Here is a 13630-nt window from a genome sequence, read left to right on the forward strand (position 1 = left end):
TAGGCAAACAAAAACGTTGGCGACTCGATCAGCGGTAGAACAAAGGCGTAATTTGAAACAATCGGTGCACGGCAGTGGGCGGCGGGCGCACCCCGCCGACTATTGATCTGGCTCGCGCCCCCGCCCTGGCGCCTCGCAGGCCACCCCGTCCGCGTCCTCCCGCCACACAACTCGTATTTTAATTGCAAATCTGCCAGATAATGCGCAAATAGATAACGCCATTATACCTCGGCTCGCTTATTATTTAGCGCTATCGAATTACAACTTGAACAGTGCTTTTAAATTGACTTTATTAATCAACCTGATAATAATGCCCGCGATTCGTCCGCGTGGATTTAGGTTATTAAAAAACCCGTGGGAGCATTTTGATTTCCCAGGATAAAAAGTAACCTATGTCGCTCTCCAGGTCCTTAAAATGCAACTCATACAACACTTTACAATGTAACTCATGCAAAAAATCTCGTCGCTCCTTTGCTCCGTTGCGACGTAATTGAAGGACAAACCAACAAACAAACACTTTCGCATTTACAATATGGGTAGTGATTGATGACATTATTATGTTGATAAGCTTATGTATTTTCTATTTAGTTCTTAGTTTTTCTAAGATAGAATATTGCTTAGGCGTGATACATTATATGGATTACTTTAAAATCTCCTCGTCTAATTATGTTTTATTCCAAGTCCCTATAAAAAAGTAGATAAAGCTTAGTTGACTTGTTATCAAAAAAAATCTGCACCTCGGCTACACTTCCACTCGGCGGGTGTGCGTTGCGCCATAGTTTTACTTCCAAAATCTGCCAAATAGATAAAGCCGTCATACATGATGATACCATGGCGCGGGTCGGCTGCACCCACCCACAGGGTAATTGCACAGTTAAACAAGATGCTGGATCAAGTCCCAGATGCCGATGTGTTTTATCAGAAAGAAGCAGCTTTTATAAGAACAATTTTTTTGTATTTAAAAAATTTCAGTTACCGAGTGATTTTTTTTGAATGTAGTTAGATTTAAGTAACTTAGCATAGTACACGTTTTGGATTAAGGTATGTCGCGGCAGCAATGTAGCGGAACATTGCTGCCTAGCTCGGAATGTAATGTCATATAAGCTTATAGAGATTGTATGGGGACCAGTAGTGCCGCGACAGGACTGTGACAGCAGTACCCGTAGTACAAGATTTTACGTCTCAACAAACGAAACCAAATTCGAGAGTCGAAATATTTCCGCGTTACAGTAAAATGGACCTAAACAGCCTTGAATTGAAGTCAAATATTCAATGCCACTGATTTTAATTTCGCAATGTTTCCGCTTGGAGCGCTGGCTGTAGAAGTGTAGACAAACTTGAGCTTTAAAACAAGGCGTTTAAGATCCAGTTTACTATAACGCGGAAGCATTTCGACTCTCGAATTTGATTTGGTTTGGTGAGACGTAAAATCTTGTACTACGGGTACTGGTGACAGCACTGTTGCGGCAGCGCTGCTGCGTGCAGCGTGGTTCGGAATCAAACCTTTAGTCTGTAAGTGTATACTGTTCCAACTGAAATAAAATATTAATAATACCTCAGCTTGGTTATTATTTAGCAAAATCTGGGTTATTATTTGGCAGTATTTCCTTTTTCTACTCATCTTAATGGTATTTTCTCTTTGTATTGCCTAATCTCCTGTAATCTCTTTAAACGGGTACACATTAACACTTCCACGTAACTCGAGTCAGTACCTAATTGTTTAAAGAGTCTATTCAGAGCGTATTCGCTAAACAATCGTTCGCCTCAAAGGCTTTTTACGCCTATTAGAGTGGAGCGGGCTTTGTTTGATTGAAAGGAGAGGTATTGTTACGTCATGATTGCGAATCTTCACTGCGGTCGCGAATTTATTACCGCTGGATCATAATTTTTACAAGCTTTTTTCACGATTTTTGTCCGCATGGATTTTGGGGTTTATTTTTTAAAGTATTTTTTCCGAGTACAAGAAAAAATCGGTCAAGTGCGAGTCGGACTCGCGCACAAACGGTTGCGTACCAATTAGGTACTATCGTACAAGATTTTTTTTTCATTTTCATGGCGGCCGTTTTGAAATTTTTATTATTTGTTGGTATAGCGGCAATAGAAATATACATACTGTGAAAATTTCAACTCTCTACTCTATTATACAGTTCACGAGATACAGCCCGCTGACAGACAGACGGTCGGATAGCGAAGTCTTAGTAATAGGCACTTTCGGGTACGGAAACGGAACCCTCAAAATGTCCATACTATTTAATGAGTGCTTCGAACGCGACTCATAAAGCTAAGTACTGTATGGACGCGGCTTACAAGCAAACACAACTGTATAGACTTTATTTAATCGCAAAGCGACTATGTTTTAATAACAAATAATGTGAGTTTATCACAGTCTCTGTAATTAGAAGGACAATGCTAAATGCGCAAACGTCTCATCGTCTAAAATTGATAGGACGTCTAGAGATCGCTGTAATGTCACGCGGTCGCTCGCCCCCGACCTCTCCGATCTCTTAGTAGTATCAATATAAGGCCGCCTTTGCATACAATTGTTTTTAGATTTTAGTTTCTTTGTATTTTTCCGTACGCAAAGTTAAGTTTAATAAATTACGTTAAGGGTATCTGGCGGGGGATCCCACGACACTGAGTTTCTGGCAATGCATGATGTGATTTCTAATATGTACCTACTACTAATAAGAAAATTAAAAAAAAAATGATTTTATACTTTGACGTAAGATTATTTATAACTGTTATCTCCCAAAGCCATCTTGATCCAAACAAACATCCAAATAAGCGTTCCTCCCAGTGTTGGGGACAATACGCAGATAAACTCAGCTTTTATAAAGTAAGGACAGTCTGGCACGCGCTGGATCTCTCCTTAACACGTATTTACACGTAGATACTTATAAAAGCCAAAGAAGTCCTTTATTTATTAACTGCCAGGTGCTTTTAAATATATTGTATAGTTGCAGGCGTTACTTTGAGAAGGTCCATGATACACAAAGAACCAAAAGCTAATCAAACATCTTATTTTCTGTGGGATTGGAGTGCAGTAGGAGAGAGTAAGAACCTTCTCTAGGTTCTAATGGGATATCAAAAAACACTATCAATAAAAAGTCATTGCGATTTTTATACCTGTTATACATATATTAGCTTATGCTCGCGACTGCGTCCGTATGGACTAGACAAATTTCAAACCCCTATTTCACCGCCTTAGGGGTTGAATTTTCAAAAATCCTTTCTTAGCGGATGCCTACGTCATAATAGGTATCTGCATTCCAATTTTTAGAAATTTGGAATGGGCGTTGATAGATCAGTCAGTCACCTTTTCCTTTTATATATTTAGACATTTTCTATAAAATATTTGTGATTTATTTCCAGTACCGGGCGCAGAGACTGCAAAGAAGAAAATGAAGAAACGGTCCGGCTTCGTGCCCGCGATGAGCGTGTCACAAATGATGGTGCAAAGGGAGAGACCCCTCAACGAGTTCAAGGTGTGTATTACGTATTCATAGCGGCGATAAGACTTGGACCCTCGCCAAACACAGCCTGCAACCGCACTTTTATCGCCCACACCAAATATCGCAACGAATTTTTAAACATGTCATTGTTGATTTGACTTTTTTTGCCGTATTACCACAGTTCACTACATGGACTAAGAGCCAGCGCGTGCCAGACCTTCGTTATTTTATAAAAGCTGAAAGTTTCTCTGCCTATTTTCCGCAGCACAGGGAGGAAAGATTCATAATCACTGATTGTTCCTACTCGTTCCATATCGACCTACCTATTACTTGAAGTAAAGAAACAGCAATGCAGTGTTACGTACCTACTGCTGAGCTAACGTCACGTATCGCATAGAAGAGACAATTATAGAGGCCACCAAGCTGATCCATTGAGTGTTGGTGGAATACCAGAACCATTCATATGACAGGTTTCCTTGCAGCGTTTTTCGAAAAGCGCAAAGTAAATATTGTATCACATATAGTCCGCGACAGGTTGAGATGGCAATCGGGGTATGATGCAGTTTAATGATAGTAATGTAAATTTATTGACTTTTCCAGCCCGACAATGATCAGAAGCGGACGGCTTCGCCAGGAGCCATGCCGCAACGCACAGGAACTGTACAATCCTATCTTCCGTACTCACAGCACATGCTTAACGCTGTCCAAGATGATGCTAAACAAGAAACTCATGTGCAAAGAAGCTCACATTATCTTACCGTTAGTAGTGGTTGGATAACGCACCAACCGGAAATGGAATCTAGCCCGAAACCAAATCAGGCGACATCCGGTCCCATAAATAATACAATCAACATTGGCCAGCCTGTACTGGGGACCAACGGACAGGTTATAGGCGTTAATACGGGATACAATAAACATATCACCAATGTCAAAAGTGCATTGAACGTACCCCTACAAAACATGATGGAACAAGATCACAAAGAGGACGAAAAAGACTCGCAGGCTCATAAACAGCAAAAAGATGAAGAGTCACAGATATTCTGCGGCCTAAACCAACCTCTAACGCCTGAGGTGATGCAAAAAATCAATGAACAGCAACAAATCTTTATACAGCGGAACCAGAAACAGATAGAGGTTATGAAGGGTTATAAAACACAAATGACCGAGCATATGAGTCAAAACAAATCGATCCAAAATCATTATGTTCCTCAGGGTCAGCTTGTAATACAAAATGGCGCTGTCGTTAAAACGAACTCTGCCAAAACGCCTCCATGGCAAGTTAAAAGAAATGATTGTAATCCTTCAACCTCTTTGATGTGTCCAAGCCCGAAACTACAAAGGCTAGAAAATATAGAATACGATGATACAAGCATAAGTACGTTTGAGGACTCTTCATCCTCGTCAGGTTCCTTCGTCAGTAACGAACAAATAATGAACCCTTCGATGTGCTCCCGGGTGCCGCCTCTCCCACAACATTACAATATGATGACACAGCAATGGCCTGGCGTAGATCTGAACAAGAAAAAAATCAAATGTAACAAAGCGCCAAAGAAAAAAGCTGCTCTGAACGAGAATAAACCTATTACATATGGAAATAACGGAATGAGACAGTTACAGGATAAGGCAAAACCTTGTGACGATATTGTTAGAAATGCTGTCCCATCATTCATGGACGATCCTAATGGATATTTAGCACAACAAACGGTTTTGCTTAACAATACAATATCAAGACAAGTCGGCATGAGCAATCAGTATGATGTTAATCAATTTGACAATGCAAGCACACCGTGCAATTCTCAACCTGACAAAAACTTGAAATCGACGCCAAAACAAGGCGAGCATATTAACGTGTTTAGAAATAACGTAGTACCGAACCCGTTGCCTTCACCTAACAATACACCGGATAGCAGTCTCGTACCTGACAAGAGCTTTGAAAATAATATGCCACAGTGCTGTAAAGATTGCAATGTCCCCTACAAAGGGAATTGCATAGAGACATCCGATAACCAAATGCGTGCTAAATTTTTAAAACATCATCCCAATATATACGGCAGAGAGTTAGAAAGTGGGGCAGCTACTACGTCAAGTCCTAAACATGCATTTGATGATAATCCTGTTACATCCTCTACCTATATAGAACGGAACATTATGATGAATGATAATTGCGGACCAATTCAAGCTGGTATTGTCAGTACGAGCAATGTGTCACCCAACGAAACGTTACAGCAGCCTGAGCCTTCGCCGACCCCGTCTAATAGCTCTCGGAGTACGGACACGCCTCACAGTAGCGGAAGTAATTCGCAACTACAAAATAATTGCTCCTATCCCATACAGAGTCCAGTTTACTCCAATCCGGGCTCCAGCAGAGATAATTACAGTAGCAACCCTTCCACGCCAGGAAGCAATCATACATATCCCTATAATTCACCCGGACCACCTATCAGTCAATCGGTGTCTGGAAATCAAGTGATGCATTTTATATCAAATCACAATGTTAACAAGAATCTAATGGAAGTAGATAACATATCAATGGTCGGTGTGAAGCCGGGATTAAAGAATCAACAGGAAATTTTGAGACTGGAACCAAAGAAAAGGATAGAAAATGCGATGCCCGGATATTGTCCTCCACCTCATTTGGGCGGTGGTCCAGCACATTCCCTTATACAGGCCTGTTACATACAGACATTCGTAACGACCATGGCCAGTGGTTTTTCTGTTACTAGAGACACTGTAACGTCGGTTCTAGCTGGTAAAGCTAGCACGGCAACTACGTCTATCAACGCATCACAAGCAAACTTCATTAGGCCACCGCCGCCCCCAAGCGTTAATTTGGCTACGTCATACGCTATACCGAATCATCAACCTGATCCTTTCATAAACTCTGTCAATTTGCCTACCAGCTACCCATTACATATTGCGGGTACAACTGCTCAAAGCATGATATCCAAATCACCGCTAGAAATGGTGCAAAATGTCATAAGTAATATACCATCTAAATCAGAAACGAGTAACACTCAATCGTCGTCAATACCTCAAAGGCGAGCATGTTCCACCCCGGGACAAATTCTTATTTCTTCCACGGGTCAAATCCTCGTGTCAACTAATCAAATGCTGCCGCCGCCGCCAAAGAATACAACAGCCATATCTCCAATGGGCTCGAGTGTTGTTACCAGTAACACTTCCTCCTTGAACCAAGTCGTCCCAGCCGTTGGCGGAGTTCAACCAATCGTTAACCAATCAACAGTAATGGTCAATAATCTGCCAACTCCATTTGTCATTCAACCTCCTATGATGGCTGTTGATGGACAGGTTGTGCAACAAAATTCGGTGTTGCCTCAAATTGTTGCCGGTGGTATTGTTCCTGGACAACAATCGAACGAAAGTCAACGACAAATTGAAGTTAAAAACGGCCAAGGCTTCGTTCCAGGGGTAGCCATGTTGTCACCGGAGAGTTTGAAAAAAAGAAGTAAGAAGAAGAAGACTCAGGTGCAGAATATAACCAATGTACTACAGATATCTGCGCCTCAGCAGAATCCTAATAATATAATGGTGCATCACTCTTCCCCGCAACATAATTCTAGTCCACAATTTTCTCCTCGCGGTTTCCAACTATCGCCAACGAATAATATATCACCGACGCCAATGTTGCAGGCGTTAACTATCGTCCCCGGCAAATCTGGTACTCCAGCACATATAGTGATGAATGGTCAGGGAAACACAAACAATTATGCGTCGCAGCAGCTAATCACAAACACCTCACCATCGCAACAAATCAATTTACTACAACCTGTCAATTTGATAAACAATGCAAATAATGTAATGTCGAACTTCCCCGCTTTTCAACAATTTATTCTTCCGAACCTCGGTGGAATGGTGATGACGGCTGACGGAACGGCCATCATTCAGGACAACTCCACTGGAATGCCAATGCAGCTCCAGTTACAAACTGTTAATGGCCAAAACGTGTTAACGCCTGTGCAAAATCCTGGTCTATTCACTACGGGAACCAACAGCGGCGTAGTTATCCGAGCACAGAATCAGCAAGGCAAGATAATACAATCACAGCACAGTCCTGGAGCCCAATTTCTATCTCCGAATAGTCAAGTGATGATGAACAGTCCCAACTTCAACGGTCAATTAAGTCCACTTCTCACCAATTTAAGCCCGACAAACGTCGGCTTTAACGCGAGTCCCCAAGTGCGATCGGGAAACGTGCAAACCCAGGAATTCATTCAGACTAACCAGATGGGCCAAACGCTAATGGTTCCGCTATCTCCCAAACAAGTTCCCATATCTGCTACAAACAACAGAACTAATTCTACATTCGTCCAGAACACGACTATAGTGCAGCAGCAGACGACTTTAGTCTCGAACTCTCATAACGCACAAAATATGAACATGCAGAGTGGGAATTCGAGACTGAGTATAGACCCGAATATTTTACTCAACCAGAAGCCAGTTGCGAATCCGAAAAGGTTCAATCAATTGGTCGGGGAGAGTAGCCAAGTGGAGTTCAAGGAGGATAAAGGCTCTGTAAATTTTGACCACGGGTTGAAAGACGAGAAACCGGATGGTTCAGAGGAATATGCTCGGCTGATGCAAGAGCTGGGAGGTGTCAGGCATTCCGTGTCGACGCAAACATTGGGCCAACGTGGTGGCAAGTCTCCGAACATGGCCGGAGGATCGCCGCCCGATACGACTACACATAGTCCGCTTGGCGCTTTGGACGCGGCGCCTAGTCCTCGCATTTATGCCGCGGCTTCCAACTACGCCGATACTACTACCAAATCACCAGAGCCCGCGGATATTCATTCTTCGGTGAGTATGCTTTCTCTTATCTTTACTTTTATTGAAATAGCTTATGTATTTGTATGAACGTCACACTAAAACCACCAGTTCGAATGATACGAAACTTTTGTAGTTGGTTAGATAATATAACATATAACATGTAATTACTGCTTGAACTACGATTACCAGAATTTGATCGAAGATAAACGCGTCGCGTTGCGTGTTAATGTGTTTGTTACCTGATTATTCAGTTCTGTTTGTATGCAATAGTTCATCGCATCACACTAATATCGCCTTTATAAGGCGAAAGTTTGTATGTGTGTATGATTGTTACTCTTTCACGCAAAAACTACCGGACGGATTTGGCTGAAATTTGGAATGGAGATAGATTAACCGTAGACTACTTTTATCCCGTAAAATTCCATGGTTCCGCGGGATTTTTGACCTATATCCACGCGGACGAAGTCGTGGGCATCATCTAGTCTAGAATTATTCTAGTTAATATTTCATTTATTACAAATATTTGAATAGAAGTTGATATAATTTGCAGGCTATGGTGCAATGCGTGTCGAGCAGTGAGCAAGACATGGCGGAGTCTCGCGAGCGCGCGTGGCCCGCCCCGAGAAGCGATATCAGCTCCGATTCCGAACATAGTAAGTCCTTAGTCTCCTAGTTCAGGCCTGGACTGACACTAATCACGACGAAAGTGACGTGCGACGGCCGAAGAGCGGCTCCTACGCACGCTCCGCGTCTGCTGACACGCAGGCGATGTAGCTTAATAAAGCAGTGCAGGGCAGAGAAGATTTTGTACTGTATGAATGGACTGAGAGCTGCGTGCGCTACGGCGCAGGCACGTGCGACGCAGACATGTGTCTGCTGTGCTGTGCTATGCGTCGCGTTGTAGTACCGGCACAGATTTCTGCGCGACGCGTGCACTACGACACGTATTTTTTACTAATCACTCAAAAAAAAATCTGCAGTGACCGAACATTTCATTAAATATTTCGTCGTGAACCTTGTTTGTATGATACAAATCATCCAGACTAGTCAGACTTGTTGGTTTGTCCTTCGATCACGTCGCAACGGATCGGCGTGATTTTTGCATGGATATTGATAGTGAAAGACCTGGAGAATGACGAATTTGCCATCATGACCTTGATCATTCTCTTTTTACTTAAAACTCTACTTATAATCTTTATTATTAAAAGTGCTAATTTTGGTCCTTTTTACTTTCAGATATGATGTCCAACATACAATTGATGCGAATGAACCGCACCCACAATTCGGTCGAATCGAGCGAAATCCAATACAACCAAAGCATAAATCCATCCAATAGCCAACACGTTTTACCCATGACATCGACTCTTTACGATCGACCACAGAGCTATAAGAGGAAAAACGATTTCGGAGACGGGTCGACATATAGAAACGATAAAATTATGAGGTCGAATTATGGCATGGTTCATGGAATGCCTAAAGACTATGATATGTCTATGAGCCAAGAGAAGCAAAGACGTTTCTCGCCTTCGGGCAGCAATTCTGAAAGTTCATCCATTCAGAAAGTATTCGATAGACATTTAGGTTCCGATAATGGTGAGTTTTACTTCCAAATATCAATTATCTGTTTTATACACTGAGGGAATTTCTTGTTACTTTTAAATAGGTACATAGTATCAAAAATTGCAGAATCTGAAACATAATTCTATCATATTTTATCATTTTAATCATTATATTATTTAATTATGTATCATATATTTTATATTTGTTATATTTTATTTTATATAAGTTATTGAATAATTTACCGCTTTTGTACTCGTACAAATGCGTATCAAAAATTGCAATCTAAGATGGAACGCGCTTTAGTTTGCGCTTGACTGAAGCTGCTAGCCGCTTCCAAACAACTTATACTAGGGCGACACGGTGTAATACAGCGCAGTGTAAAGTACTACAGCGCCATCTATCCTCAAGATATGTCAACTTTATATGCTACGTTCCGTAGTCTACTTTTTAGCCGACTACGGCAAAAGGTTATGATTTTAGCAGTCTATGTATTTCTGGTTAAAACTACGCGACCTATTCTTAATATTTTTTCCATATTTTTATAAGATGTACCATGTATAAAGCAAAAAAAGCAATGGTGCCATTATGACGGCAAGGGACAAGTTAAAGTAAACTTTTTCGGATCCTGATAAAATATGCACCGATAATCCTAATGAGTCATAGCAGTCTGCCCGCAATACACAGATGCGGGCTTATTCAGCCGGTTCTGCAATTTTTGATAAGTTTTAATACGTCATCTCCACGGACGGGAGAATCGCGGCGATAGTCTCGCCGTGTGACAAAATTCGATACAAACCCTATGGACCAATCTCCACAGGGCGATACTATCGCGGCGATAGTTTGTATCGAACTTTGTCACACGGCGAAACTCGCGATTCTCTCGTCCGTGGAGATGGCGCATAAAAATAAGAAGTAAAATTTCCGAAAGCTGCAGTTTCTTAGGATAGCGGTGCTCTCATATAACGGCCGTTATATGACGGAATCTTGTTGATTGAAACAATGAGTTTCTGACATCGTCTCGTTGGTGTTAAAAACGCTCTTCCAAGCGACTGCTATGTGACGGTATCGCTTTCCTTGGGAATCAGGGCTCAAGGGTACATGTCCACTAAAGTGGAGTGGTGTGGAGATGTGTACAGCAGGCCAATCAGATTACACGAGATGACGTACTAAAATAAGTATGTCATATATCAATAATCTGATTGGTCCAGTACGCGACAGGTCGAGATGGAATCGGGTAGGGAACCCCCCTCATACAGTGCGACAAGACTCTTGGCACTTCAATGACATTGACAGGGGGGCGCTGTTGGAGAACAATGGCTTATAATATTAAAACCACATTCAAACAAGTCGACCAATCCGCACATGGCCAGCGTGATAGATTATTGCCAAAACCCTTCTCACTCTGAGAGGAGACCTGTGCTCTGTAGTGAGCCGGTGATGGGTTGATCATGATGATTAAAACAAGAACAAGAAACTTGATGGCAACGTTAGTTCTGATTTTCGCCACGCGCCAAGATAGTCTTGTCGCACTGTACCCCGATAGTCATCTCAACCCGTCGCGGACTATACACATCTCTGCTTCGGTCATTAGATACTTTAATACACCTTAACTACCCTTACACATTAAAACTTCTAATGCTTTGTCTCTTTGCTGCAAATAAATGTGGGACCCGCTATCTCATCGGCTTGAACTGACAGTATTTTACACTTCTTCATAAAATTTCACTTCTCTTTCACATTAATTCTTGGATAACTTATTCAGGGCACGATTAATCTATTGAGAATTGAATAATATTAATTTTTAGCGTGATATCTGAGGTAGTTATGTATTAATGTATATGTTTAATTGTTTATTTATATGTATAAAGGTACTTACCGTAAATCTAAATATATAAAAGGAAAAGGTGACTGACTGACTGACTGATCTATCAACGCACACCTCAAACTACTGGACGGATCGAGCAGAAATTTGGCATCCAGATATCTATTATGATGTAGGCATCCGCTAAAGGATTTTTGAAAATTCAACCCTTAAGGGTGTGAAATAGGAGTTTGAAATTTGTGTAGTCCACGCGGACGAAGTCGCGAGCATAACCTAGTAGTTTAAAAAACTCAAACCGATTTGTGCCCTCACTTATCTTTGCTCTTAAAATTCGCTCAGTTTGCTGATAGCGCATTCTGGACGTGTTTGGCATTCCACATTTCGATGGCCCGTTAAAGTACAGAAATTGGCTAACTTTAGGAACCCTATAAATTGAATTGAACTGAAAATTGAATTCAAAATAGAAATTTGTAAATTAGGGGTTCTGTTGGCCAGCAGATTGGCCAAACTAATCTCAAAAATGCGTAATTGACACGATTCTTATTGAAATTAAATTTTTATCGCATAGATAAAGTTACCCGGTTTCACTGCAATTAAAATGCTTTGTGGGCGGCATATGCGCTCGCCCATAAGGGTGACCAATCAGCATTGACCTATGCTGCTCTGTGCTGTGCTCTACTTTCTGTTGCTGTTTTTTCTACAAACAACATTGAGCTGTGCGACTGCGACAGCGTAACATGCATGTGCAAAAGTGCGAGCGAGCCAGCAAGTGTAACGTGATCCTTGCTATGTTTTAATTATAGCACAGCCGGACAAAGCGCAGCGCAGCAGGGTTTGTTTGTATCTTCATTATAATCTAAGAAGAGCGATAGAGAACAGCGCAGCCTAGCTCAGTGTTAACCCTGAGCACACCCTAATGCGCAATCAGTATTGTAGGATGATTTTATTTTTCTACTAGGCAAAAATAAACACCGTGTTTCCTCAACCCTTACAAACCACTGTAAATGTTGAATCTACTAATATGTACAGAACCATCTCACGCTTTAGTCACAGCTAACAAAATTCAAAATTGATTCTAATGTTGTGTCTTGTATTGGTTTTGGATTGTCGATACGCCGTCAGCCGCCGCACAAACGCCGCGGGGCCACAGCTTTTGGAGAAGCGACAAGCGACGCGCCAGAAAACTATTTTTAAAATGTAATAAACAGGCCATGAGTACCCGCGTGGGGCGACAACACTTTTCTACGAGTGTATTTTTGTCATATCACATCTTACTATAGACGCCTCCCACCACACGTGATTTTAATGCGATTTTATACATACCTGTTGCTTTTGTCACAAAAACAAAATATATAAATGTTAATGTTCTATACCTTGCCATTTATACATATTTTGGTTAGCGGCAGTGTTATTACAAATAAAAATGCTTTAAAACGACGTTTTTTATAGTGTGCACCAACCACAGTTTCATAGCCTCGTTGACGGAAAAGTGTATAGAATCGCATTGACATCACGTAAGGTGAAGACGTACCATAAAAGCCATACAATAATTTTATACATTTGTTTCTTGAAGCCGCGACGCGACGCTTGTTGCTAAAGGCGGAACGATTTACTCTGTGTTGTGGTGCTTTGTAAGCGTAATGCAATTTGGCGTCACGATTGATGAATCGAGGTACGCTTGGAGCGTTAAAGCGCCAAGACAAGACTATGAGTCAAGAATAATGTGCTTGTTTTCATATGAAATGTATGACTATGAAATAAATTTTTAATATGTATCAAAAATTGCGTAACCGGCAGGGTTTGCACCTGCATCCCTCCGGCTATCGCGTTTTTGGAGTGCCTTTAGTCCGTTTAGAATGCAGGTTCAATACCTGCCGGTTCCGTAATTTTTGACGTGTGTTATAAATTTATTTCGAAATTTCCTTCAAGTGTAGGTTTTAATAAAATTTAATAAAATTATAAATTAGTGTACGATTACGGTTGGTTTTTGTACTGTCACGACATATTA

The 13630-nt window shown here is 41.4% G+C and overlaps 1 protein-coding gene across 3 annotated transcripts in view; it reads left to right on the forward strand.

Moving 5' to 3' along the window:
- The window catches only part of LOC117986991 (methyl-CpG-binding domain protein 5-like), a 104391-nt gene that overhangs the window by 78828 nt on the left and 11933 nt on the right, over nucleotides 1-13630 (forward strand). For all 3 annotated transcript variants that reach the window (XR_004674245.2, XR_011237375.1, XM_034973953.2), the window contains exons 4-7: nucleotides 3373-3485; nucleotides 4053-8270; nucleotides 8791-8893; nucleotides 9477-9833. Coding sequence is in view for 1 of the 3 variants with exons in the window: in XM_034973953.2 (XP_034829844.2) it covers nucleotides 3373-3485; nucleotides 4053-8270; nucleotides 8791-8893; nucleotides 9477-9833 (4791 nt within the window). In the remaining 2 variants the exon portion in view is untranslated. The remainder of the gene's footprint in view (nucleotides 1-3372; nucleotides 3486-4052; nucleotides 8271-8790; nucleotides 8894-9476; nucleotides 9834-13630) is intronic.

Source organism: Maniola hyperantus, chromosome 12 (assembly GCF_902806685.2).
Source record: "Maniola hyperantus chromosome 12, iAphHyp1.2, whole genome shotgun sequence".
Lineage (NCBI taxonomy): Eukaryota > Metazoa > Arthropoda > Insecta > Lepidoptera > Nymphalidae > Maniola > Maniola hyperantus.